Consider the following 27,681-nt stretch of genomic DNA (forward strand, 5'->3'; position numbering starts at 1 on the left):
CTGCTAGTGCTATTCTTCATTTTCATCTTTGATACAAGCATCAATTTTGACTTCGTTCACATTGAATTGTCTGATCATGGGGCTTCCTGGGAGTTATTTACTTGTGGTTATCAGCATAAATATATATATATATATATATATATATATATATATATATATATATATATATATATATATATATATATATATATATATATATATATATATATATATATATATATATATATATATATATATATATATATATATATATATATATATATATATATATCATTTTTTTTAAAGTACCATATTGTCTATCAGGGCATCAAGACAGATGCTTACCATAAAACCGAGTTCATCCCAGTGGACTACACAGAGGTACGACAAATTAAATCATCATTCAAGAAGCTGATGAGAGCCTGTATACCTTCCTCCCCAGCTGCAGAGCAGGAGCAGTCCTTCTTCAGGTAAATCTTATGTTAATTGTACATTTGCAGGCTGATGTTGCAAGTAACATGAAACAGGCTCTTTGTTTCTGTGTGCATTGTGGTAAATGTCCCTTTAGAATGTAAGTGAGTAAAATATTCCTTTTATGCTACTTTGTGTTGACTGATTCCTGGTGTTTTGTTACTTTAGTGGTACACCCTTGTCTTAAGTCAGCATTTTTAATGACATCAATGCCATAAGTAGGCTGCTCATCATTAACAACACATTTTCTGGGGTCCATACTGGCTTGTCATCATGGACACTCACTCCAAAAAGCATCTTTATGATTTTGTGTGAGACAATATGTCAACAGATGAAGGATTTTGACAATCCTACTTATATAACAAGAGTCACACTGTTTGTTTTGAATTTCATTGTACCCCTCCATAAAGATACCCTTTGGAGCGAATGCACTGTCCATATTCCACAAATCATTATCTTTTAGGTATTTGTTTTAATATTCTTTTAATTTGATTCCTAGTATGTTTTCTATTGCAAGTTTCCTTCTGTTGAATGTAAACAAACACAGTGCTGCCATACTGCACAAAACCTGACAAGCCCCTGTAAAGCATTAATGAAGGCGACTGTACATTATAATAACAAGACACTGATGCAATTGAAACATTTACAGGTAGACAGATAACTTCTAATATGAGACAGAATTTGTTTTTATGATTGAAGTTATGTGGATGAACATTGCAGCATGTTTTGACCTTAAGGGTAGTACTGTGTTTGCAGTTATCTTCCAACCTCTATCATATTTGGATTCATCATTTCGAAAGTAAAAAGATTGTAAAATGATTTAAATGTTACTATTCATAGCAGAAAGTCCATAAGAGTTTCAATGGCTGCACCCATATTCTGAGGCCCTTTACTTTTTAGAATTAATGGGTCCAGTATGTTGAAAGGACGATTGCAGTCAGTCCTTTATATCACGATATTGTATTCCAAGACCACGAAATCCCTGGCACTGGTGACACTTAAACTTAGAGGGAAATTTGGGTCTTGATGTGATACTCAGAAGTCATGATGGAAGTAACACAGGTTGGTCACACACTGGCACTAGAACTGAACTGTTTCTGTGACACATGGTGGTGTATATTAGTCCAAGGTTCAGATTCTCAAGGTTTGTACAGTTGTTCTTCTTCATGGTGAAGGTGTAAGAATGCACCTATCTTGTTGCCTTAAGTTACGATAAATCTCGGAAATGACTTAAAAGTTGCAATGAGATTCTATCTTGATTATAGTTATGTAACACAAGTTCAGGCCAGATAGGTACAAGTCCTGGACCCTTGTGTGCTATTTGAATGGCACATCCTGCTTTAGGTTTTGGCTGTTAATATATATGGTCATATTTAATCGATTTTATTTTCAGATAATTATATTGATATTTTAATTTAAAGGAAACAAAACACCTTTCTGAATATGATGCATAAGAATAAGGTTATCCCTCACGCTTTGTTTTACTTACTAATTTTTTTATTTATTTTCAGATCAATTGAGAGCAGCGAGTGGCTGAACCAGCTAGAATCTCTACTACAGGTTTCAGGGGCCATAGTAGACCTCATTGACCTGCTTGGTGCATCCGTTATGGTGCTGTTGGAGGATGGCTGGGACTTTACTGCTCAAGTACGAATTAAATTTTGCCAATTTAGTTTACTTGATCTTTCAGTGATTGACCATTGATTTTTATTAATACACTGTACATTTGCCAGAAGGTCTTCTACAGTAGAGTCCTCAAACTAGATTCAGCTTAGCTCAACTCTTTTGTTGATGACCAGAATTGTTTAATGCTCATTTGGATTTGATGAGGTTTACTTATTTAAATAACTTACCTTTAGTGACACCAACACAGTTAAGACTGATATATGGGACCTGAGATTCAATAGTAAATGCTTAGCATCATCTCAAAACATCTGAACTATAGAGACATAAACATTTAACCATTAGTCTACTCTACTTAAAGTACTGTATATATACACATAAGTGGCACCCTAAGGCTTTTTCAACTATAAATATGCCAGGGCTCTTTTGTAAGATTGTCAAGCAACATGCTAGAAGTATTATTTTTTGGCTGGAGGTGACCATCATATTCTCACCATCTCAGGGTACATATTGGCCAAAATTTTCTTATTCATTTGTTTTATCCATTGCAATATAATTATCTATACATATACAATAGTAGACCCTCGCCAACCACACATTTCACGTATCCACGGTTTTCACTCTACTTATACCATTTTACCAACTGTGGCATTTTTATCCCTCTGCGGTCTATTGTATTACTCTGTAACTGTGAGAAATAAATAAAAAGAACACTAATAAAAAAAAAAGTATTGTATTGTTGGTCGGTCATGAAATGTTTGATATCCTCAGGTAACTAGCATAGCTCAGCTGTGTCTTGACCCATACTACCGAACAATTGAAGGTTTTCGAGTTCTGGTAGAGAAGGAATGGTTGGCATTTGGTCACAGGTTCAACCACCGGTCGAATCTCCTTCAGGGATCTCAAGCAAGTGGGTTTGCTCCCATCTTTCTACAGTTTCTTGATGCTGTGCACCAGGTGAGACTGTGTTAGTTGTATTGGTTTTAATTTGGTGAGTAATACTGATGTCATGTTTGCTTTAACACCTTCACACTTGGTAATCCTCCTCTGATATTATGTACATTAATTATTATGTACCACCTGTACCATTACTGTCTTTGCCAGAAATAAACTCATCACTACATTTCAGTGTAATTATAATATTAATTTTTTCTCCTTTTCTCCAGTTAGCAAATGAGGCATTAGGAACCAGAACCTAAACTTAGAAGTAGAGAGGAAAAGCAGAAAAATAAGTTAAAATTCTGTTTTCACACTTTGAGATTTTAAATTACTGTCCAAGACATTCTTCAGATTTAGAAAATAAAAATACTTTAACAGTCAGTTCATTTGATTCATCACCAGCATTCATACACACCTGATAACCAACATTTGATTCATCACCAGCATTCATACACACCTGATAACCAACATTTGATTCATCACCAGCATTCATACACACCTGATAACCAACATTTAATTCATCACCAGCATTCATACACATCTGATAACCAACATTTAATTCATCACCACAATTTATACACATCTGATAACCAAGTAAGGTTTACAGAATAAGGGTGGGGAATGCCATTTCCTTTATAATCCATCTTGAAAAAAATATATACAGTATATATTTTTCCTGGGTATAAAAAAAATGTCATATGCCAGTGGTGTTTGGCAGTATGAACCCTGCATATTGATGTTGAGGTGAAGGTACAGGCATCCTCTGCATTATGGAAGGAAAGATTCTTCAACCAAAAGACAGTAAAAAAAGTAACAAATGAATGTAAACCTTTTTCAACACATCTTAAGTGGAAAATTGAATAATTTATGTTGTAAAGCAGTGGCCCCCCAACCTGTAGTTCGTTGCACCCGTGAATTATTTGTAAGAGTGAAATTAATGAAAATTGCAATAACTTGATACAACTGTCATGTACAGGATGTGTGTATTTACCCCAGACCGGACCCAGAGGGAGAGCCAGCCTTCTCACTGGGGTAAATACACACACGTCCTGTCCAAGAGTAAATGTTAAAAGTATGTATCTGGTAACAGACTTGTAAAACTGTAAATAACTGTACAGTATATATGAGATTTTTGCCTCTTGAATGTAAATCCAAAGTTTTGGTGCACCTCCACTATAGTTCCAATGATAATGTGTCCCAGAGCCTACAAAAGGTTGGGGACCACTGTAATGCAAAGTAATAATAATAGACAAAAGACTTAAATTAAACTTACCAGAAATGCATGAAAGCAAATACTAAGAGGGTAAAGTTGGAAAAATTCCTGTTAAATACATGTGATGCTCAACATAAAGCCAACCCAAGCAACATGTTACATAAACCTGGAACCCAACGAACTGGGAAAACACTGTGAAGCTAAAGATCATATCAATATTAAAGAGGTTTACGAAGCAAGGAAGTGGAAGGATCACGCTTTACATACTATTACAGGTGTAGACAAGACTGGCACACTTGCTGGTAAACAAAGACATAATGAAGTCCATATAAATTGTTTTAATCTAAAAATTTTTTTTTTTTTTTTTTTTTTAGGGTGCAATTTTTGTATCCCAAAATAGTGGTCATAACTTCTGAATTTTGTAGGGGCAAATTTCTGTAATGTGAATGATATTAACAATCATACCTGCTTACAGATCCAACGACAGTTCCCTTTGTCTTTTGAATTCAACGAGTACTACCTCCGCTTCTTGGCCTACCATTATGTTTCTGCACGTTTCCGCACTTTTTTGTGTGACTCGGAGGTAGATAGAGCTGAGATGGGTATCATGACAGAAGAAGACAAGAGAGGCTCACTCTCTCGGCACCACAAAGGCCTCGAAGCAAGCCAGGATGATGATATTTATCCAGGAGGTATGTAAATAGTTTTGTTATATGTTTCAAACATGAGGTCATTATAATCATATGCAATTCTGATTATGATGTAATCATAATGAGAATTATTGTAAAGTTACAATCAAAATCAAATCAGGGTTTTTTAAATGTAATAATAATTATAGAAATCACAATCAATACAAGCAAATATTATAATTAGTGATTACAATTTGATTATGATGATTATTTTCAAGATTTTTCTATTAAGCCTAAACTCTTGATATATCCTTAAACTGGTAGTACAGTACTGTACCAGAGTATAATATGATAGCCACATACAATATGTGTACCAGACTGGTACACATCTGGTACATGTCTGGTTGTTGCATGACTCCTTTCCCACCCACTCATTGACAAGCTGACAGTGATCTTGGTCACTATGGGGCCTCACCACTTTCACAGATCTTTTACTGTTAATGCCAGTTTTCACACTGCAGAGAAGATTCATGCTGCCTACTGTGAGATTGCCACAAGCTTCAACCTTGAAAACTAGGTCCTCACTATTGTCACAGACATGTTGAAAGCCTTTATGACAATTCTTGGATTCAAGAAGGATGCTGGTAAGGCTGAGACAGTGACAGTGTTGATAAAGATGCAGTTGACATTCCTTCAGACACTGATCAAGTCCTGGACCTCTTGCCTGGCATGAGATGATGCTATTGTAGTCAGTGTCGGGGACATATAGTGTCATATTACTTCTTACAACATATTTGTATTTCCAGTACATTAATTAACTACTGTAGTTTGTATTAACAGTGAAAACAGGAAAAAAATCAACTTGCAATAATTTTTTTTTATCTACTTTCATGTTTACAGTGTAGCATCAGTAAATGGGACAATTTAATGTTTCAAATCTAAAATACAGTATAATTTGGGGTAGAAAATTCCCTTGTCATTTTGTCTTTAAATATTCTCTCCATCATCTTACTAGTGTCTCCAAGAAACATCAAGATCTTGTAACACATGCAGGCAGAAAATGTACCTTATGTTTTGAGTTTAAACTCTTTTGTATACCGTAAACCTATCAATGTTTAAAGTTGTATGTACTGTTATCAGATGACAATTTTTTGTTTTTACTTTGAACAACACTAGAAATTATGGAAATGCTAGGCAAATCAGGACAAGAAAGCAATCTGGACAGTGTTACATCTGTATTCTGGCACCTTGAAGTTTTTCCATGATGTATCACATATGGGAAAGATGAAAGGTGCAGTGCACATCTACAGTACACATGTGTAAACCTTAGCCCAGCATGAATGAAATTTGAGTTTAAAAAGTATACTGCATATATGTGAGTCCAGTTCTTGTGAAGCTGAAATAAATGGGAGTGACCTGTAAAAGTTGATAAACTGGAGAAAGATTTTAAGATATTATTGAAATAAGGTGGTCACATATAGAGAGTAAAGGGTTGAAAAGAAGAAAGTCGTAGGTAAATGGCAGAAATGATAGGAGAGAGAAGAGAGAGATTGTAAGAAGAAAAAGGAAGAACTAGAAGTGCAGGGGATGGACATAGTACCGTAGTAAGCAGAAGAGAATGTGAACTACAGAACATTACATCAAGTGGTTTATAGAGGTGTGTCTGTAGTGTGAATGACTAGAAATGTATGTGAAAGGAATCTATATTTGCTCTTGAATCTGACCACTAATCAGCATAACCATAAAGAACTCCTCCAGTAAACTATTATGTCTATACAGTTCTAACACAGTTAAACATAGAGCTCACTGACTGACTGGTGGGGTGATGACAAGGAATCTTATGTTTGTTTTATTTTCAGGGGGTCGATTAGGGTCTCCTGGGTCATCAGGTCATCTGGGACAATCTGTATTTGATTATATAGAAAAACTCAGTGGACGCTCCACAGTCTTCCACAACTTTCTCTATATGGGTGATAGAATAAATGACTCGGCGGTAAGTACTGTATGTTGTATTGTATGCAAGCATTTGCTTCAGCAACTTTGTATAGCAGTCTTTGACAAATTTATAGATTTTTATGTTATGTAAAGTCTGTCTTTACACACACTTCTTGAAATGTGTGACCATGAAATTTGAAGCTACATATGTCTTTATTCCCTTTTAGCACAGAAACATTAGTATTGTAGATATTAAATCTAAGTTATCAAAATATAATAAAAAAAAATATATAATATAATTACCTAAGCTAGCCCTGTACGCTTAAAATGGCGGTACCCAAGAATAAGTGACCACCTAAACTTTAAAAAGGTACTTAGCTGTTATTTTAGGGGCTGCTATGAGTTGTAGAGAGTCTTGGAGGAACTGAGAAGCTAGAATGCCCTTGGGTTGCCGGCTGTCTGCTTGATTTTGGAGAGTTGCGTCTGCCTTCCATGAAGTGTGAAATGAAAATGGCGCTTCTACCGCCTTATACAATTGCGTGACCTAATCGTGCAGTGATACATAAACAAGAACTGAATATTCATTATTAGCTTTCTTTAAAATACTATTTCTTAATAGAAATACATATTTACATTTTAAGTTAACTACTACCACCGATATCTTGTAAATTAAACGATATTAATGTGATCCATAGAGAAAGAGGAATACCGCACTACTTCCCGTGAAGTAATCCGTCTTGCGGGTGGCAATAGTGATTTTACCACTAATTTTATACACTCCACGTAATCATTTCCCTAACTAGTTAATTAAATCAATTAATTAGCAAACTATTTACATATACCACATTGGAATGTTATTCCAAGTCCGATGACACACAAGATCACTATTAAGGTGCTTCAAGGACCTGGAGGATAAAGGTGGAAATTAATTCCCACAAGTTTACCTGTATGTACAGATTTGGGCATATACTTTAGTCAGAAATGTCTATGTTAAGTACAGGTTTAGGGGCTTACTGTTCATTTATAATTTTATAAAGTTAGTGCCTTAACCTAGATATGAATAGAAATGTACAGTAAAGTACATGAGTAATCTTTTCTAGCTGGTAAAAGGATCTTACAGGACTTCAAAATTATTGTGCATGCAATTGGAATGAAACAAAATAAATACTTTACTTTGAAAGCTAGATTACACAACATAGATGACCTCCTTAATCTCATAACAAGTGCTCATCTTTTAAAACTCATAATTCCTCTGTATCCTTATTCCTCACCAAGGACAAGTCTCATTCCACAGTTTATTGTTTTGCATGTGTACCTTTTTACCAGTACATGGGTTTGTGATTCGTGATTTCGACGATTCACTGTAAGCAGATGGTGGCTAGCTTGCAAGCCTTTTCCCGCAGCGCAGTGAGTCACCCCACACAGTATCTCATGTTGTACTCTCAAAATGTTAGAGTTTCTGTGTGAAATGGCCCCTAAAAAACTGCCTAGTATCAGTGCTAGTGATGCTAGTGGAATAAAATGTAAAAGGCAGAAGTTAGTAATGACCCTAACAAAGAAAATTGGATTATTAGATAAGTTAAAAGAGGGTATGAGTGATATCATGGCTGGTTGGTTATTTAGTATAGGTATACAGTAATGCACTAAGGTATAGTATAGGTTGCTATTCACTGTTTTTCCTACTCACCCATTCCTTGGAACCTGACCCCCCGCGAATAACAAGGGGCTTACTGTTTAGTATATGCCTAAAAAGGTACCATATGACCTCAGAAATCCCAAACTGTTAGGGCAAATAGCATCCCAGCTTTGTTAATTTCGCAGTCTTCTGGATAAGGTCATTTAGGTGACTCTCCCTCTTACCTTTCACTCTCCTCATGTAAATCACTTAGCATTTCTGTTTTGAAATTTATGAAATATGTTTCTCGCACATTTTCAGTCATAGGTGAGGAGGGTTTGACATCTCAAGTGAACCTGCTTTTGTTTCTTCTATTGTTCTTGATTCTTTTATATATATATATATTAAACCCTTGATAACTCAGCAATCAATATCTCATATAATTCGGCACGTATATGGTGTCGGAATTTATTTTAAAATAACTCGGGGGGGGGAATGCCGAGTTAAAGAAAATTATCTGGGAAAATCTCGGCATATTTGGGCACGTGGGTAATAATAATAATGGTTGCCTCTCGTGTAACAAGGATGGCGGCCCAAGGGCAACCTAGGCGTGAATTTGTTTTAAGGTGTAGAAGCGGTCACCATCACAACAACCACCCTAAGTTAACGAGCTGCATGACACAGTGTCGAGGAATAGTCCGGGAAGACCGGATAACCCGCCAATTGGTAGACAGAGGCAAATGGCATACAGAAACTGCCCATAGCTGGTGTTTGTTATTGTTGTGGTCAGGTACATGCGGGATCACTCCACCCAGTACAGGGACGTAGGAAGGGATGGTGTAAATATTTTGTATTATTTATATACTGTATCTGTATTTTTTCCTCTAGATGTCTAACGATGTATGTTTGTCTTTTATGTATGTCTTTGTATATTTGTAACATTTTAACATTTTGAAGGTGCTACGACCAGTAAAAGAAGTGAGCGCTCTTCAGTTGTGGAGTTACCTACTCGGAGAGGAGCTACGTCATGGACCATCATATGACCCAGAAGTTCGGAGCTTAGACAGACAACAGGAAGAAGAAGCTGAGGCAGCAGATGGCACAATCACAACCTCTCCGCGTAAAATTGTCATGAGCGGGTTAGTATGGTTAAGTTCTTTTTTTTTATTGATTTTAACAGCTTATGCGATTGAGGTGTTACACAGTCTTGTGAGTTTGTGTCTACATTCCCATCTCTAATTCTTAATAAATGAGTCATTTGTCATGATATCTTGGATGGTGTTGAATAACAGTAGTCAGAGAGCTTGTTAAGTTCCAAGGATGGGTCAATGACTTCAAAATGAACCATATTGCAGTTTTAAATATTCTTGTAAATTTTTGCTATAAACATAAGCTGGTAAGAGGCTGTTTTTTCTCACTACAGTACTTCACTACATGAGAAAGTAGTTTTGCTTACATATTCCCTGTCAATCTAGGGGTTTACTGTCCATCCATTGAACAGTTATTAAAATGAATGGTAGCTTCCCACATGGAATCTGTATAACTTAGTACAGCTTACTGACACTCCTTATACCCTAGTGTGATGTACTGCTACAGGTACGACTGTGTATGGGGAGTGGAACAAGATGCATTCTCTGCTCAGCTGGAGGAGCTCCGTCATCTAGAGCTGGAACTGGGACACCTTCCCCAAAAATGGAACATACACTGGGACAAGTTGGAGCTGCCACCACCAGAGCAACTTACTGTAAGTTGGGCCTCATATATATAAATTGTTTATCTATTATGATCATTTGATAAGTAATTTTTGTCTGATTTACAGAAATTTACATATACAAAACTTAAAATCTAATGAACAATAAAAACAATTTAACTACTAGAAATTTTGGTGCTAGAAGTTCCGTTAGTACAAAATGAAGAACACGTATTTGTTTTATGAGTCATCTCGCTCCAGAAAAATACATAACTGATCCCATAGCCCCTCCCTCACTATCCAGTATTCCCCACTTCACATCTGGCTACAACATCACCTTATACTTCTCTTAAATATTGCACAGTACATTATTTTAATTTCAAGATTTATTTTTAGGACAGAAACTATTAATGTTACTATTTTATCATCAAATTATTGCATGCATGCATGCATGGGGTAGCGTGTGTATGTGTGTAATAATAGTTAATATTAATAATAAACGGTTTATTAATAGAGTTGCAGCCGGTTGCTGAAAATATACAAACTTACATGTGATTTAGACATAATAATATACGTTCAGTACATTTACAGGGCTGTACAGTACATAAATCAGGAGATGTTTATTATTTTAACAATAGATGGGATGGTGCTGTTCTTATATCTTATCAGTGCGGGCTCTTATGGGCTGAATTTTGTTGTAGTGGCGGACTGCGCAAGGTGGGCGAGGGACTGCCGGTGGCAGTAGGTGGCAATGACGAGAATGTTGCAGTAGTCCACTGCCAAATCCTGCTAGTGCGTGGTGGTGTAGGTCACTGAGGGATGGCATTGTAGCCGGAGTAGTCTGCGCCGAGCATGATTCTGCAGGCCCTCTTCTGTACCTTCTCAAGCTGACGTTGTTGGGTAGAGTTGAGAGAAGATGACCAGGCTGGTGACGCATACGTTAATTTGGGGAGAATAAATGCGTTGTAGATAGTCCTCGGCTCTGGCGTGGGTGTCCCAAGTGACCTGAGTCGTCGTAGCATGTAGAGTCGGTACGAGGCTGCCTTGATTGTGTTGTTTACATAGTCCTTCCAGTCCATTTTGTGGTCTATAGCTACACCCAGGAGTTTGGCAGACTGCACTAACTGGAGAGGATGGGCACCCGCTGTGACTGCTGGGGCTTGCACTGGAGTGGTGGCGGTATTGATGTGCATGACTACTGTTTTGGTGTGATTGATGGTGACCTTGTTCTCCGTAGTCCATGCCTGTAGCCTGTCCAGGGTGCCTTGTAGCGATGAGTAGTCCGGTGAGGTGTTGTCCACTGTGCGTGTGTGTGCGTGCGTGCGTGCGTGCTTTGTTTTAACAAATGAAATATGTTCTAATTATTAATGGTAAATAACCCTAAGTCTCTGTGAAATCTTTCCAATTGATCCCCTGATTGAAATAAATTACCACCACTGTTCTCGGGTATACCATGCTTGAACAGAAAAATATGGCGCATGTTTGGTGTTAAAATCTAGCTGTTAGTAACATTGTATGAATTTTTTCGGAATTTTCATAAAGAATTAAAATATTTCTCACAAATAGATACTGAAACATGTTCCGTAATACCACAATGACCATGTTTTACCATGGTTGATTGATCACTTTTATGTACCATGCTGTATTTATGACATGGGTAGCACAGGTATATAAAAAAAAATTACTTCCATATATGATCCGGAAGTATTGGTTTGCAACATGTAAAAAGGACAAATTTTCTAAAATATATTTTTTCTTTTCAGCGTCAAGTTTCTATGACAACACAGATGGTACGCCACCATGGCCGAAGTGTCCACAAGCGTAGCACGATTGAGATCCTGATAAGAGGTAAAACGAGTGGCAGTACACCAGGCGGGGGTGGAGACACTCCGCAGGGTTGTTATTCCCACCCGCACCGTTTTGAAAAGTACAATTACACCACACCTTCCTACTGCGACCACTGTTCTTCTTTATTGTGGGGTCCACTTAAGGTGAGCAAGTAAATTCTTAAACCTGCATAAGTAACGGGCTATTCATAAAGCTACCTTATTAGTTCTGAATTGAATAAAATCTCAAGGTAATCAGCAGAAAGCTTTATGAATGAAAGTGGTTGAAGTTAAAGCTAAAGTTTTGTAGTTGATATGATGCCATGTTAATGGTAATGGGAAATATGTATGCTGTAAGTAAAAGTTGGGTTATTCAAGTTTTTGTACCATTTTCTGTTTTTCCGTCTTTATATTTTCCTCCTCCTCCTCTTTCATCTTCCTTCTCTGCATTCCTTCCTTGCTTTTATTAATTTTTATGTCACACTACTATGTGTGGCTTGTGGCATAAAGTTTTTAACTGTTCTATTTGTCATTTCGGATAAATTGGGTACCAAATTTTTCTGAAATTTTCAAGCATGAAGACTATTGGTACTCAATGGTGCCTTGGTTCATAATGGGATAATTTTTTTTAATACAGCTAAATAAGACTAAAGAACTCGAGGCTGTTGACCATTCTTGACTTGAGCTTTTACCACTCCAGTTTTCTCCCATTATTCTCACTCTTCCTCTTCACCGACCTGCTCTCAGTATTAACCCCTTCACTTTTTCATCATCCTAAGTGGGACGGGTCATCAGGGAGGGATGAGACTAAATGGTTCTCTTGAGCTGCTAGGCTTGAGAGCTAGCTAGTGGCACCTTTCCACTGGCCCTGTCAGCAAGGGCTGGAGAGTAGTTCTCCCACATTTTTGTTGTACATGGCAACCCATAAAACTGGGAGATGCTGCACACTGGTAAGATTGGAGGCTTGTCTTGTTGCCAGATAAAGTCAGTCGGCTGGTCAATATGGCTGGCCTCGGTGCCAGTCATTTGGCTAGAGTCAAACAGGCACCACAAAGTCGACACCCCATTTGGTCCTGTGGGTGTCAGCAGACTTAGTGGTAGCCTGTGTATGCCTTCCCACTATCCCTGGGACCATTGTGTGGCCTCCCCTTGTTGAACTTTGAGGTGGGTGAGTGGGATGGAGAGGTAAATGCCTTGTAATAATTTTTATGGCATCCATACACATAAATTCTGAACTGACTACAACCTTAATGACCCTGGCTCATCAATGGACCAATCTCCTGGACCGCCTTCTTTATTGACCATTCCGAAGCCTTTTGTGCCCGGCAGTGCCTGACGTTCTCTCCAGCATGGGGGATGTCCTTCTTGGCAAACTGCTGTCATGAAAAAGACCATACCTGGTGTCTTTGAACATGACTCATATGAGAAATATTTGATGTTATCATCAAGTGAGAGTTATCTAATAGACCAGAATATTTTTCAGATGTACCAAGATATTGTACAAGTACAGTATATGTATCTGCACCAAAAGTTATACTCCAAGCAGAAGGAGGCCTTTTGATGGAGGCGTTGTCAGAGTTGAGTAATAAGCTTAAGAATCTTAAATGTATTGCTGGAGCTACAGTGTCAGTCAGCCTCCAAGCACCAACAACAAGAGGCATTAGAGTGGCAATGTTTGGGCTTCTCATCTCATGTTATTTATATTATAGTTTTAAATTGAGTTTTATTTTCAACGCCAAATGACCACAGGCTGCGACATCAGATATTTTACCCAATAAATCGATCAGTTTTTCATTGTTAATCTTTCTTTCCCTCTTTTTATATTCCAAGTGCATAAATTTTCATTACATTTATGTATATCCACTTTGCAGAGCCTATAATGGTATAATGCTGTGTGTCCAATCCTTAACATTCAGAGTTAAAACAGGTTTGATCACTTTTTGTATGAGTTTCATACCTTTACCAGACTTTATGAGGGATTTTCCCTTTGGAATGCACAGATGTCTAGTTGTAGGGTCAAGAGGCCAGAAGTTAAGGTCTTGGTGAGCATATTATGTGTCATCTGCAGTAAGTATTTTTTTTTTTCCCATATGGCATTGAGAATCAAACTTGTGAAATAAGAGTAACAAAGAACAAGTAACCTACAAAAAGTTTCACGGTATTTTCAGACTGGAATGCGTTGTATGGACTGCGGGTACAATTGCCACGAGAAGTGCATTGAGTCGGTGCCCAAGAACTGTACCAGATTCAAGAGTGTAAGAGAGTCTGGGGTCAGCATACAAACCAGCACAAAACCTACTAGCTTAGACACTACCTCTGTGGGATCAGGTAAGGCTGCCCTCTAACTTTTGTTAAGTTTCTGCCTTATTCCAAGCAACAGATTTATTTATGAGTGTAGTCTTTTGTGTCTGTCTCATTTTTCAATTTTGATGAGCCTGCCCTTCCGTAGGGGGCTTTACATGCTCCAATGGCAAGTTACACTGTTCAGTTTCATTAGCTTAGGTGCTTCAAACAACTTCCTGCCCAGTGAGATATTGTTGAGGTAGTACCTAAAGCCCTTCATTCTCTTGTCTTTGATCTTTGTATAAACAAGGGCAGATCCAGGACCCCCTCCTTTTCATCAGAAAATTCCAATATTTTTTCTTTAATGCAGTATTGTATTCAGGAGTTTTTGCAAAATAAAATTTAATTACTATTGACTTCAGAATATCTCCTAATATCAAGGGCACATGGCCTCAAAATGTCATGTTCCCCCACCCATAACTTCTTGGAATTGGACCCCCCCCCACACACACACACCTTTGATATTCCTGCATCCGCCCCTAGTAATCTTTTGTTTTCTCAGAGCAATAGATTGAGTATTGAATTATATATTTAAGCCCCAAGAAATTTTATTAATTTTTGTTGACATTCCTAGTACAGTACTAGTCCAATAATCCAGTACCCTGGGGGATTAGGATGTTACTCCAAGTAAAAACCTCAAGAAGCTTTTTCACTTTTATGTGATATACTGTAGTATAGTTTTTGTACATATTGCATAGTCAATTAAATGATGCAATGTGCAAAGGTAAAAAGAATAATATGATACTGTACTGTAGTTTATTGTGGAGTACAACTCGCCAATGATTTACCCAATGATAATTTCTTAGGATACAGTCATATTGTTTTGCAGCTTTTTCTTGGCTGACAATCGGGCTTTCTGGACCATTGGATGCCAGTCTAATGAATTTCTACTGGAAATTATCATTATTAACAAAAATTATTGCATTCTTTTTTGTCATAGGTATTGTTCCAGGTTGTTCATAAACAGTGATGCAGTTGATTTTGACAAATTGTGTACAGGCAATGACCATTATACGATGGGGTTAGGGACCTCTAAAAGCCATGGCTAAGTGATCAATCATATATCAATACACTTATAGGGAAAACTAGGTTCCATTTCTGATTTCCTGTAAAGCCCAAACAAGTTTTATATCCAACTGGTATAATGATTAAAGAATGTCTAAATAACTTAAGTAATTTATAAATAGACATAAAATCAATAACTCTATACAAAATAAAAACAAAAAACAATAAATTTATACAAAATAAAGACAAAAAGAATAAATTTGTGCAGAATAAGGATTTATTTATCTTGCATGCTATGTATGTGTACAGTAATACGTTGCGATCCCCCAGCTGTCACTTCCAAGTAATTTCAGGTAGACATTTGTAATATCTTCATTATTTATTTATTATTATTTTTTTACTGTTACATGTACACACAATCTTTAATGCAGAATATGCAAATAAAAAAATAGAAATGATTATAATAAGGTCAAAAACATGAAGAGAATAAACAATTTGATGTTCCCGTGATTTAGTGTGGATTGTGGGAAGGGGGTGAGGCGTCAGTATCTCAGCCTCCAGCCAATCTGTGAGCTGCATTATTTTTATTTTTCAACTTGCAATTTCGTGTAGATATACATTTTTGTTTTTCTTTTTTTACTGGTACATTCACACGCAATCGTTCATACAGAATGTGCCCAAAAAATTTTAAAAATCATTATCATAAGGTCAGAAACATAAAGGGAATAAAAATTTCTTAGGTTTCCAGGAATTGTGGGAAGTGGGGTGGGGTGCAGAGCTGGTATTTCAGCCTCCTGTCAAGCTGTGAGCTGTATTACTGTTATTTTTCAACTCATTTTCAGGTAGATACTGTATACGTCATTTTCTTAAATTTTACTATGTTACGTGCACACACAATCATTTGTACAGATTGTGCAAAAAATATACTGTATATACTGTACAGTATATATCAGAAGGTAAAAAACATAAAATGGATTAAACATTTATTACATGTGGGAGCAAGTACAGAAAGTAGCATTCCCTCATGGCTGTGCTGTCCTGTGTGTGGTGGCAAGATTACCAAATGGCAACACATTAATTTTTTCCTTGTCTTTTAATTATTATTATTATTTTTATTTATTCCCCTCTTTTACTGGTGCAGTACAGTATATATTATTTTATGTACAAAGAATAGCTTCTTCCACACTTAACACAGATCAACTGCTTAGCCTGGCAGTCACCAGGGACAGACAGAACCTCCCATGCATCTCAGAATATTGCGAGTTATTTTACATCACTTATTCATAGCAATGACATTGCAAGAAAAGTATTCGGGTAATGGTTATTGTAAAACTGATCTTTATCCATCGCCTAGTGGTAAATGGTGTTAATTTTTTTACAGCGTAAATCTGATTAAGTGTATATAGATCCATCGTATAACAGTCATTGCTTGTACTGTACAGTATACATACTGCAATACAGGTACCTCCTCTCCCTGAACAGGTGTAACATCTCTACAAACTACATCCCACCAGTACTACGAACAATTCTCCTCCAATGTGGCAGAAAACCGGACACATGAAGGATATTTGTGGAAGCGTGGTTCTCTTCTAAAAAATTGGAAGCAACGGTGGTTTGTTCTAGACAGTGTTAAGCATCAGCTGCGTTACTATGATAGTATGGAAGATTCGCACTTTAAGGGAATCATTGGTAAGTAGAATATTACAGTATAGTAAAGCAAAAAGGAATCACTGGTATATATAAAAGTAAAGAAGGAGTAAAGTAATTACTTAATTGTCAAGTAAAATGAGTCCATCCTAATTTGGTCACACCTTAACATAACTATTAGTATTAGGAACCAATTCTAATGAATCCTATTCTTAATGGGGTCTCATTCTAACAAAGAGCCCTGGTCCTTATGGACTCCTGTCTTCATGGTTAGTTCAGGTTAGGGTTATTGGATCAGTAATCAATTACACTTTATAGCTTCTTTGGCATAAGTTTATCATTGAACACATCATCAGTAAATCTTCCCCACCAGAATTTTCTGAACAGTATGTGTCTTTCTTCCTTCTGACCTTAAGTTTCCCTTTTTTATATTTATCATACTTATACAGTCCAGTATACTCACTTAGAAAATGATACTGTTTTTTTTTTAATCACTAAGTTGATAAAAAAGATAGATAATTTTCGGTTTAGTCAGTTGCTCAATGAATTTAACTAACCCACAGAGCTTTCTGATGTTGTTGCTGTGATACCATCTGTACCAACACAAGGGGCACCAAAGAAGGTTGATGACAGAGCCTTTTTTGATGTGAGTATCTGTTATTTACCTTGGTTTCTCACCACAAGTAATCCTAAAAATGTTCAATTAAGAATAATTCATTTAGAATTAAAATACAATTATGGATTTTTGGAAAATATTGCAAATTTAGATTTTTTTATACATCCAGTAAGGTTCTCCCTTAATCAGAAACCTCCAGTACAGTTCAAGCAGTTTTCACTACATGCCCTCTTGCTATACATTTACCTACATATACACATATACAAGATTTATAAAATAATGAACACTTTTCACTACAGTATTTACAATAGTGTACAGTAAAAATCCATAATTCATACCCCCAATTTTGAGGATGTTAGAAAATTTTAAATATTTATCATAAAGAGTCAACATATATTTCTGTGCCCAACTCACCTTGTGTACTGTAGATGGGTTAACTCCCCATTGTTGCATACCATATGTTAGTCAGTGAAGCCTTATCTTTCCACCATTATAGCCTGTTTTCATTCATGAGTGTTGTCTGGTGGAGGGCATCAAGTTAGAAATAGAGGGTTGAACTCCAAGCACAATTTTTTAGATGAACCTGTAGCCAGGTAGCACTGACACCATCCCTCCTCCCGAGTTAAATGTTAGTAAGTTGGAAACTAAGGCTAGCAGGCAGATTGGTTTCAAAATCAAAGATGACAGTCTGTAGTGGTGGCACAAGGATCTGATTAGCTAGCTCAACTATATATTGACTTCTTGCCTCTAGAAGATAACATTTGCTTCTTATCTTCCTCTTCTGAGTGATGGCTGTAACAGGGAGGGATGGATGATTGTAAGAGAGCCCCCAACTCTTAAGTGAGGGTGTGACAAAGTCATGACATGTAGGACAAGCTTCCAAAGGTCAACTGACGTACAGGCTCAGTGAGAGAATAAATTTTCAAGATCAGTCCTCCATTTACTCTTAATAATGTTGCTTTACTTTTCACAGTTACAAACAAAACGTCGTTTGTATAATTTCTGCGCCTCAGATGGGCAAGCTGCACAGGAGTGGATTGAGAAGATACAGTCATGCTTACAGTAACATGGACTGAGACGGCTGTACGTGGTATGTAGTGTAGCTGACTTTACGTTCAGATGATAGCTGTGTCTAATGTAATTTGCTGATATCTTCCAGAAAAATTGGTTGAGTCTGGTTCCTATCCAGTATTATTATGGTGTTTTAAGGCAATTTGTTTTTCAAGTTCTTTTATTGTAGTCATTTTCTACTATCATGTTCAAAGTTCTCATAATTATAGCAATAATATTCATTAGTAAAGAGCCTCCATATAATTGAAGTTTACAAATAATTTTGCCAAGTAGTTATGTGTTAAATAAGTGGACTCATATATCACTATATGTAGTAGATTTATTTTCTGTCTGAGCTTAGATATTTAGGGGACCAAAACATTCAAGTAACAGAATATTCTTTGCAAACATTACTCTTCATGTTGAACATTTATCTGAATGAGAAGTCTGGTATCATGAGTATCAACCAGATTCCTGTGTTTGCTTGTAATTTTTTGGGGGAACAGACTGTCTTTTTCATTTTTCCACAGGAAATTTGCATTAAGACTCTTTAGGTCAATGGAAGAAAGTTTAAATATACAGTAGTTGGAATATATGAGGAGAACATCAGGTTATTGTAGAGTGCATTTGATTGCCTGAATTTTTGTTTGTAGTTCTGCCAATGTTTTTAGTTGAATCATAAATAATTTGTGGAACACTAACTTTTATAAAGTATTTTTATTTTTGCTCATCAAAAGAGAATTGATTAGTATGCTTGCTGGTGCTTTTGTTCACAACCTTTCCTCTGTACAGTATTTGTTTTCACCAAAACCTTTCATGCATGTTTTACCTTCCATATTAAGCAAAACTTTCAGGAAATAAGTAAATATGTAATATTTTTCCATACCACTTATAATACTCCCATAAAACATTTTTATTTATAAACCGCTCTTGGTTAATATATAATTTTCTCATTGCATCTGGGTCATCCATGGGATATAAAACTTCATTATGATGTCTCATTCAGTAAGGACCTCTGACTGAATTACTCGCTTATAATTAACTGGACTATAGAAAGAGTTAAAACAGTGAATCAGTTTCCTAACAGCTATAGTCATTTGAGATATTGGCTTAGTTGCTGTAGTTACTGCTTTATTAGGTCCTTAGGAAAAACTGATCCCTTAATTGGTATTTTGTACTGAGGAATTTCCTTTCGTGTTGCTTTCTTGCACTTCTCTTCCTGGTGATCAGCTCCTTCAGTGAGGTTAATATTCCCTTTAACCCACTCCACACAAAAGTGGACGAACAATTTAGATAATGGATAGATAGAATTTCCTTAATTTTTAGTTTTATTATTTAATGTGAAGTTGTGCATGTATTTTCATTCCATTTTCTAGGCTACTCTGAAGAGCAAGTGTTTTACCTGAACTGAAGTTATTCAGTGGAAAGTTTCAGTTTCTGAAAGTTAACTTTTACCTTTCTTTTCACCAGTATTTGATGTATATTTTCCACGTATGTGAGATTTCAACAAATTCAAAGCCTTAACAAACATTGATTGTATTAATGATGGCTATAATTAGATAATATTTGGTTGCACTGTGAACACTCCTGGATAAGAAACCACCAACCAAAGCACAAATTATAGTGTTTGGTTTTATTGCCTTTATGATGTACAGTATACTGTATGATTTTAGGATGCATGTCAATAGAAAGTCATCTAATTTTCAAGCAGTTTCATCTACCTTTCCGTTTCTCAAAAAATCCTGTTTAAACAAATAGCGCTTGGGTTTATCATAGAAAAGCATGAATACCTGTACTGCTATTTTTGTTATAGTTAAAGAATGGCTATTATCCAGCCCCATACAATTTTTTATTACTGTACAGTATTCTTTTTATGTTCCATGAACTCCTGCTTGGACACAACCCCTAAACCCCTGCCTTTTATGCTACTCCTTTGTAGCCTCCTACTTCAAAATTTATTGAGAAAGCTAGAAGTCACCTAGTGATAACCACGGATAGCTTTTGGCATGTGATACCTGTACTCCAGATTAATAGTGATGTGGAATGACTAGTGCAGTGTTAGCCTTTTTTTTTACCTCTATCAATTTTTGTAGATAATCTGTTTACCTAATGTTCACCCATTTGTACCTTCATTGAACTGATGATGTATTGTCCACTCTTGGTTTCCTGTAATTCATATATTTATGTGGTGGATCTCATTATTTTGATCAGCATTTGTTAAGCTAATGTAAAAATGACACCATAATTAATTTTGAACTATACAATAACTAAGGCGTCATATCTCCAACCGGCAGGGTTTTGTTTGTTCCTAGTAAATGTGAATTCTAGTTTCTCTTAAACATGTATTGGTATATTGTATTGAAAGATTTGTAATCATATTGAGCTAAATTTTTGTGTGATACAAAGCATCATAAAATTTCATGATTATGTTTTAGACTATTCAGATCAGTAGTTCTTTATTGTTTTTCATGTATATTTTGAATTTGAAACAAATTCTGTAAGCAGCCAAATTGATATTGTGAGTGGGCTACAAGGGAGGGTGTACCAGCAGAGAGAAAGGGAATAGCGAAGTTAGGATGTTTCATATGATCCTTCAGTCATCACACCAGCTTAATCTGTTGTCAGCATTCCCTCTCACAGATGCTTATGCTCATTCTAGAAGGTAAGCTTTGATCAATATACAATATGAAGTATTTATAGGTGTTATGGTTGCTTCTCTTTTTAGATAACCTAGAAAATCTTGGTAAAAATACATTTGTTTTACAAAAAAATTACTTTTGCTTGAAAAATTCTGAATTTACTTCACATAATTCTTTTATTGATTTGCCACCATTGTTCTTCATAAGATTTAATAAATTATACAAGTAAGAGTTATAAGAACACAAAACCTAACTCTGCTTATATTGTTGATCATTTAAGACAAATTCATTCTACACGACATTAGTCAAGAGTTGAAAAGTTAATAATTCAGTTTATATTTCATAGTACTGTATAGTATCTGTGAGTGTTGACACTTATTTCTGGAATATTGTCTTGTGTACACACACACTGATTATAGATTTTAAAACATACAGATAAGCAATGCCAATGATGATTGATACGATGATTCCTCCTGCCAGGATTTCTTGGCCTTTTTTTTTTTATCGGGTTAATGAGCATCACTTAACCCCCATTTGGGTGACTCCTGTCCACCTAAGTCCATTAGTATGGATAATATGCCTTGATTTTTTTTTGTTTGGGGGATTTAAAGAGAAAATCTGGACTAAGAAAGAATAGGTCATGTTAGTAATAATAGTGTTGTTGGATCCTTGCTCATGATAGATACTTGTGGCACATTTTGTATAGAAAAATATTATCGACTTCTTGTAAATTATATTACTGTGCATCTCTAGCTGTTTCTCAACTGTCATGTACAAATAAATTTTTTGAATTGTGATGTAATGGCTTAATCCATTGTAAGTGATATTTTTGAACAGGCTCACTCAACTTTGGCTCATAGATGAAAAAAAGTAAAGTTGATAAGTTACTTAGGGCTTATAAGTATGAGCTTGTCTCTGAAATGAAAGCTGACCTGAAGTGAGTTGTTGTAACTGTATTTTGGTCCCTGTTCAACCTTATAGAGGAAGCAATGAACTTCTTTACTGTATATAATGATGGTCTTATTCAGTACACCCATTATTTATTGGTGTGAAGTACTAACGAGCTTCACATTTAGCTTGAAATTCAATTATTTTTATTGCCTTGACATCATCACTTTGGGTCAGCTTTTACAACATTTGTACAGTACCAATTACGTATATGAATCTTATCCCTCAAATAGAATCTTTGCTGGTGATACTAGTTATTTTGAATACTCATAAAATCTAGTAATGTGAAAGACAATTGAAATGTTAAAGAATTTACAAGTATGGAGGACTCCAAGAGTTTCCCTATGCTAGTCATGGTATGTTAGATTGCTTTATACTTATTGTTTCCTGGACTCAATTGTAGCTTAAATTAGCAATTTATTGTCATTATCGTCACAGATTTTCACTTATTTTATGTTTAATAGGTCCCGGTACTGCCACCTGGAAGCTAAGTGTATACCCCTGTAGCCTTTCAACCATATACAGGAGCTGCACTCACCTCTATATTTGTGCCAGTGATAATCCCCTTAAATATCATTTCAAACATCTCATGATATTCATCCATTGACTGTAGTAGAACAATTATTGATTTGTTGTATAATGAGTGGACACATTACAGTGAATGGAAAGAAAATCAAGATACAGCTATTTAAGATTGAGGGCATAATATGACTTTAGTGTGGCTGCTGGATATGGTGTTTTATTTCCTGAATATGTGAACTTTCTGTGAAAGATTTGAATGTGTTTTCCACTAATAGTTTTTGTGAATTTTGTTTTTTATACAACACATGGTTTAATATTATTTTTATACTTTTCATAGTTGCAAGAGGCAGCAGAAACACCACTTTAATAGGACTGTTTATTCTGTGTTGGCACTATGACTATTTGTGTCTATGCTGTTTACAAACAATTTCCAGATCTATCACTTTCTTGTTTATTGTCTGTTGTACAGAAATAGCGATTGTTGAACTTTCCTAAGTGAAAAAGTTGTTTCTGGTCACTGTGGGACATTGAGGATGCTCGTGTATATAGACTGTACCCCCAGATGTTTTCCTCTTGATCAGTGTGACAGGCAGTGAAAGTTGGCATAGTAAGGCAAAGCCAACATTATGGACCATGTTCTTGATCCACTGTTGATATATTTTTGTTGTTAAATTGGGGTTGCTGTTCGTGTGTGATCACAGAGTCCAGTCTGGCTGCACCATGTATTGCTTATGATATCCCACCAACCTTTGTATATTCTGTTAGAATTTCAATGTACAGTATGTGTATGTGGAATTTTTAAGATCAGTTATCAATATTCCTGATGCATTGATTTTAAAAATGCTCGATTTTATTAATGAAACTTTGATATATGTTTCAGTTAAGCATAAGGCATCCAGGCTATTTTGTTAAACAGAGATCCACAAAACATTGATTTGTAAACCTTAGTCCCATATGTGGTGGTTTACTGCCAAAGAAAGAACATTCAAGGTAAAATAATATGAGCATTTGCTGGATTTGTGTAAAGGCTCTGGAGGGAAGACCTAGTAATAAATTTTTTCTTCCTCTAAATCTTGTAAGCCATTTACAGTACTGCTATAAGAGTGTGGGTTCAAACAACAATATAATGGTAAAGGGTATGCAATTGTGAAACAAATTACAGTGTTCACTTTCCCTTCAGAATCCTGATAGGATCCAGGTAAATATTCTTATTTTAATGAATTTGGTGTTCTTTCTTAGTAAGACACTCGACACATCATGAAGATATCATTTGCAGATTTATGTGTTCTGACTTATACAAATTTTGAAGATAATTTTGGCACATTTTTCCCAAATTCTCTTTCAGAATGTAAATTTCGGCCTGTATCCTCCCACCTGGGACTCTCGACCAACGAATACTCGCTAGTGCTCTCTGTTTTATTGCCTCAAGTTTAACAAAAAATAATAATTTTTTTTGTATTACACAATGATTACAATCCCCTTTGTTTCCTTTTGATGTGATGAGACAGAAGCTTTAAGCTGCTCTGCAATTTGAAGGCTCAGATGAAGATAGAAAATGGGTTTTGATCAAGTTATTACTGCTATGTACTGTATCCACAGTGATGAGCCAATAGACAGAGGTTTTTCGGCTAAACTTTTGTTAGCATATCACTTGGTGAACATACCATTGCATAGTAAGTTGTGAATAATTTGATCGAATCATGTTTTTTTGAAGCTATAGAGTTCTTCAGAATGACGAGAAACAAATCCAGAAAGTCAAATGTGAGTCTGGTTTCTGTAATTGTCAGTAATGTAATGTTGAAATTATGCTGTTTTTAAAACCGAGTAGATTTCATCAGTTTTCCTTACACTTGTATAACTTTTATTTTGAAACTTCTTGATAAGGTTCAGTGTTATAAAAGGAGATCTTTTTAAATTTGAATTATTTATTTTTTACTTGGTTGAAATTTACAGCTTATATTTCTGTATAGCTAACAGTATCTAAACTGACCACCTGTAAAAATGTGTTGGAAGAAAGTTATTAGAATTGAAATTTCAGTCATAAAAAAATAAGATTTTAAGTTTTTATCAAAGAATTGTTTTCAAATGGTCATGTTGGATGTTGTCAGTAATACTTGTGTGGAAGTCCTTTTGAGACCCTAACCTGCTGCTTGCTAGAGTTCTTGTGTATGTAAGTGAATATTTGTGTGACTGAAGTGTGAACATGAATGTTAGTGTGTGTATGCTCACAGATGTACATACAATGTTGATGTATATGCATTTATATTGTTACAAATAAAGCAAAGATATGGAAGTGTTTTCTTTTAATAATTGCTGTGTCTTAAGCTGCATTTACAACAAATGAGTCGAGTCAAATCAAGACGAGTCATGACTCATCTCGACTTGACATTGCAGTTCACATTAATTTCTATGTATTTTTCCAGAAACCGTTCACACCGGGAGAGTTGAGTCGAATCAAGTCATGCCGAGTCAAGTCACGTATACTGCTGGACCCATTTTTTTCGTCAGTCACTGCACGTCCGTTATGGTTTGAGCAGCATCATGCAGGTGGATGATCTCATAAATTTAGTTTGTGTCCATTTTCTTGACAGCTGGTCCTGTCATGTCCACCAACTTATTGAAGTTTTCAGTTGTCATCTAAGATGACAACTTAAATTGTAGAATGTGTCTAGATGGTTCACCAAGTCTGGGAATAAATGACTAAAGGCACCAAAATCTGGTCTTTTGGTGTTGATTTCATGCATCCTCAATCGGGTTCTCCTCCACCTACGGCACCGAACCCACAATAGAGCATATAGCTCGGCGAGAGATAATGTGTCCATACTGCTCGAAATCAGGCTGGGTACCGACAATTTAGTGACAAACCTGTCTCGCTTTGACTTTCGGTGTGAACGGGAATGAGTCAATTTGACTCGAGTCAAATGACTCTAATGACTCGACTCGTTTGGTGAAAATGCAGCCTTAATCCCATTTGTGATAATATTCTTTGAAAAAAATTACTTTTTCTATGATAAAATTTCTCATGTTCTATCATCAAAATTTCCCATTTTCAATTATCATAATTTTCCATTTTCAGTAATTATAATTTCCCATTTTCTGTGATCAAAATTTCCCATTTTAGTGACAAAAATTTTCTATTTTCAATTACCCAAATTTCCCAGATTCAGTGATTAAAATTTCCAATTTTCAATTACGTGTATCAAAATTTCCCATTTTCAATTATCAAAACCACAGGTACCTTCCTTAAATGATTGCCTAATGACTGGCCCGACTTTAACCAAGAAGTTAGGTGACATATTGTTGTCCTTCAGAACATGCAGATATTTCAAAGGCTCCTGACAATAAGCCTACAAGAAGAGGACAGAGATTTTACCCACTTCCTTTGGTGATCAAATCCCCATAATCAGGATAGTCCAATAAATCCCTTTAGATTCAGATTTGTACTTTCTGGAGCCACAAGTTCACCATTTTTATTACAAGCTACCATTGATTACCACCTTAGAAAGTCCAAGAGTTCCATCAAACAGTTGCTAGCATCATCAAACTTCTATGTTCATAACTTTCAGAGGACGACTACAGATAAAGAAGTACAACTCGAAGCTTCAAGAATTCATCGAGAATGACTTCCATGAGTATGATATGCCTACAATAACATCGGTGCTTGGACTAAAGTGGAACACCATGGATGACTCTTAGGGTGGGGACTAAATTAGCTAGATATATCCATCAAACTCTGGAACACTTAACTATTACGGAAATCTACATCTGGTCCAATAGTGAGGCATCACTTTAATGGGTGAGAAACTACAATTCTAAACTACCCTATGTCAAGAATAGAGTTGCAGAAATACAGGAAAACTTTAGTTTCATGCATGTAGAGACCAAGTCAAACCCTGCAGACCTATTGAGTAGGGGTACTTCATTAAGACAACTTACAAAAGATATACTGCGGTTTCAGGGTCCTGAATGGTTCGTGGATAAAAATCAACGGCCAGAACAAAAGTCATATATTCCAACCAGTATTAGTTGTTCAGATGTAGCATAGATGGATGACACCAACCAACCAAATTGACTAATATCCAATCAATTCTTGTCTCTTGGAAAATTGCGAGGTCTAGATATGTACGTACAGTATTTAAATTCCTCCTTAATCTATTCACTCGAATTTTACAACATACATGTCCAACAATGTTATTGTACAACAGGTGCGAAGCCAAACATTCCACAATTAAATTACAGACTTACAAACCTTATCAAGAAATTACCCTATAAATCAATCAGCCTCAGAACCAATGACAATAGCAAATCAGTGTGTGCTGTCCGCAAAGACCCTCAGACATAACAAGCTAATCAATCAATTGGGCTTATATCTTGGTAATAATCACCTCATTAGATGTAGAGGGAGAATTCACAACTCTTCATTGGTGTATGGGGCTAAGCATCCTGTATTACTTCCAAAGACATATTGATTTACAAAGTTGGTGATTACGGATTCTCACTATAATACCTTACATGGAGGTGTTGTTCATACAGTACAGTACTCTGATTAACATCAGAAAAAGTTTCTGGATACCCAAAGCACAACAGGCCATAAAATCCTGTACTGTATTAGAAACTGTATAATCTGTCACAGATATGACTCGAGAACTGTTAAATGCCCTGGTCCACTACTGTTACCAGTGGAACATATCCAGATGTCAAGACCTTTCCAGGTAGTTGGAATATACTACACAGGTTCTATACAACTACAGAATCCTAGTGGTGAAAAAAGATCAGTACCAACCAAAGTATACATCTGCTTATTTACTTTTGCCAGGACACGAGCCATTCATCTAGAATTGGTGACGGGCATGTCGGCTAATACTTTTCTGCGAGCATTCAGAAGATTTTGGCGTAGGTTAATAATTTCTGATAATTGCTCCAACTTCAGGACAACAGAGGTATAAAAAAAAAATTTAAACTACCTGAAGTCCAAGAATTCTTCAGAAGTC

At 36.0% G+C, this 27,681-nt stretch overlaps 1 protein-coding gene across 5 annotated transcripts in view; it reads left to right on the forward strand.

Annotated features, from left to right (window-relative positions):
• LOC121854765 (myotubularin-related protein 13-like) overlaps positions 1-25,405 on the forward strand; it is an 81,235-nt gene extending 55,830 nt beyond the window's left edge. For 4 of the 5 annotated variants that reach the window (XM_042349526.1, XM_042349530.1, XM_042349529.1 and 1 more), the window contains 12 exons: positions 304-449; positions 1,962-2,097; positions 2,845-3,030; positions 4,701-4,917; positions 6,714-6,847; positions 9,362-9,543; positions 10,001-10,148; positions 11,858-12,085; positions 14,089-14,248; positions 16,751-16,957; positions 17,479-17,561; positions 18,505-24,983. In XM_042349526.1, coding sequence (XP_042205460.1) covers positions 304-449; positions 1,962-2,097; positions 2,845-3,030; positions 4,701-4,917; positions 6,714-6,847; positions 9,362-9,543; positions 10,001-10,148; positions 11,858-12,085; positions 14,089-14,248; positions 16,751-16,957; positions 17,479-17,561; positions 18,505-18,597 — 1,920 coding nt within the window. In that variant the 3' untranslated portion in view covers positions 18,598-24,983. Of the gene's footprint in view, positions 1-303; positions 450-1,961; positions 2,098-2,844; positions 3,031-4,700; positions 4,918-6,713; positions 6,848-9,361; positions 9,544-10,000; positions 10,149-11,857; positions 12,086-14,088; positions 14,249-16,750; positions 16,958-17,478; positions 17,562-18,504; positions 24,984-25,113 lie in introns of those variants that run through there. The other variant, XM_042349527.1, reaches the window with a different exon arrangement.
• Positions 25,406-27,681: the final 2,276 nt, after the last annotated feature.

This window comes from Homarus americanus, unplaced genomic scaffold (assembly GCF_018991925.1).
Source record: "Homarus americanus isolate GMGI-L3 unplaced genomic scaffold, GMGI_Hamer_2.0 scaffold53233, whole genome shotgun sequence".
Taxonomy (NCBI): domain Eukaryota; kingdom Metazoa; phylum Arthropoda; class Malacostraca; order Decapoda; family Nephropidae; genus Homarus; species Homarus americanus.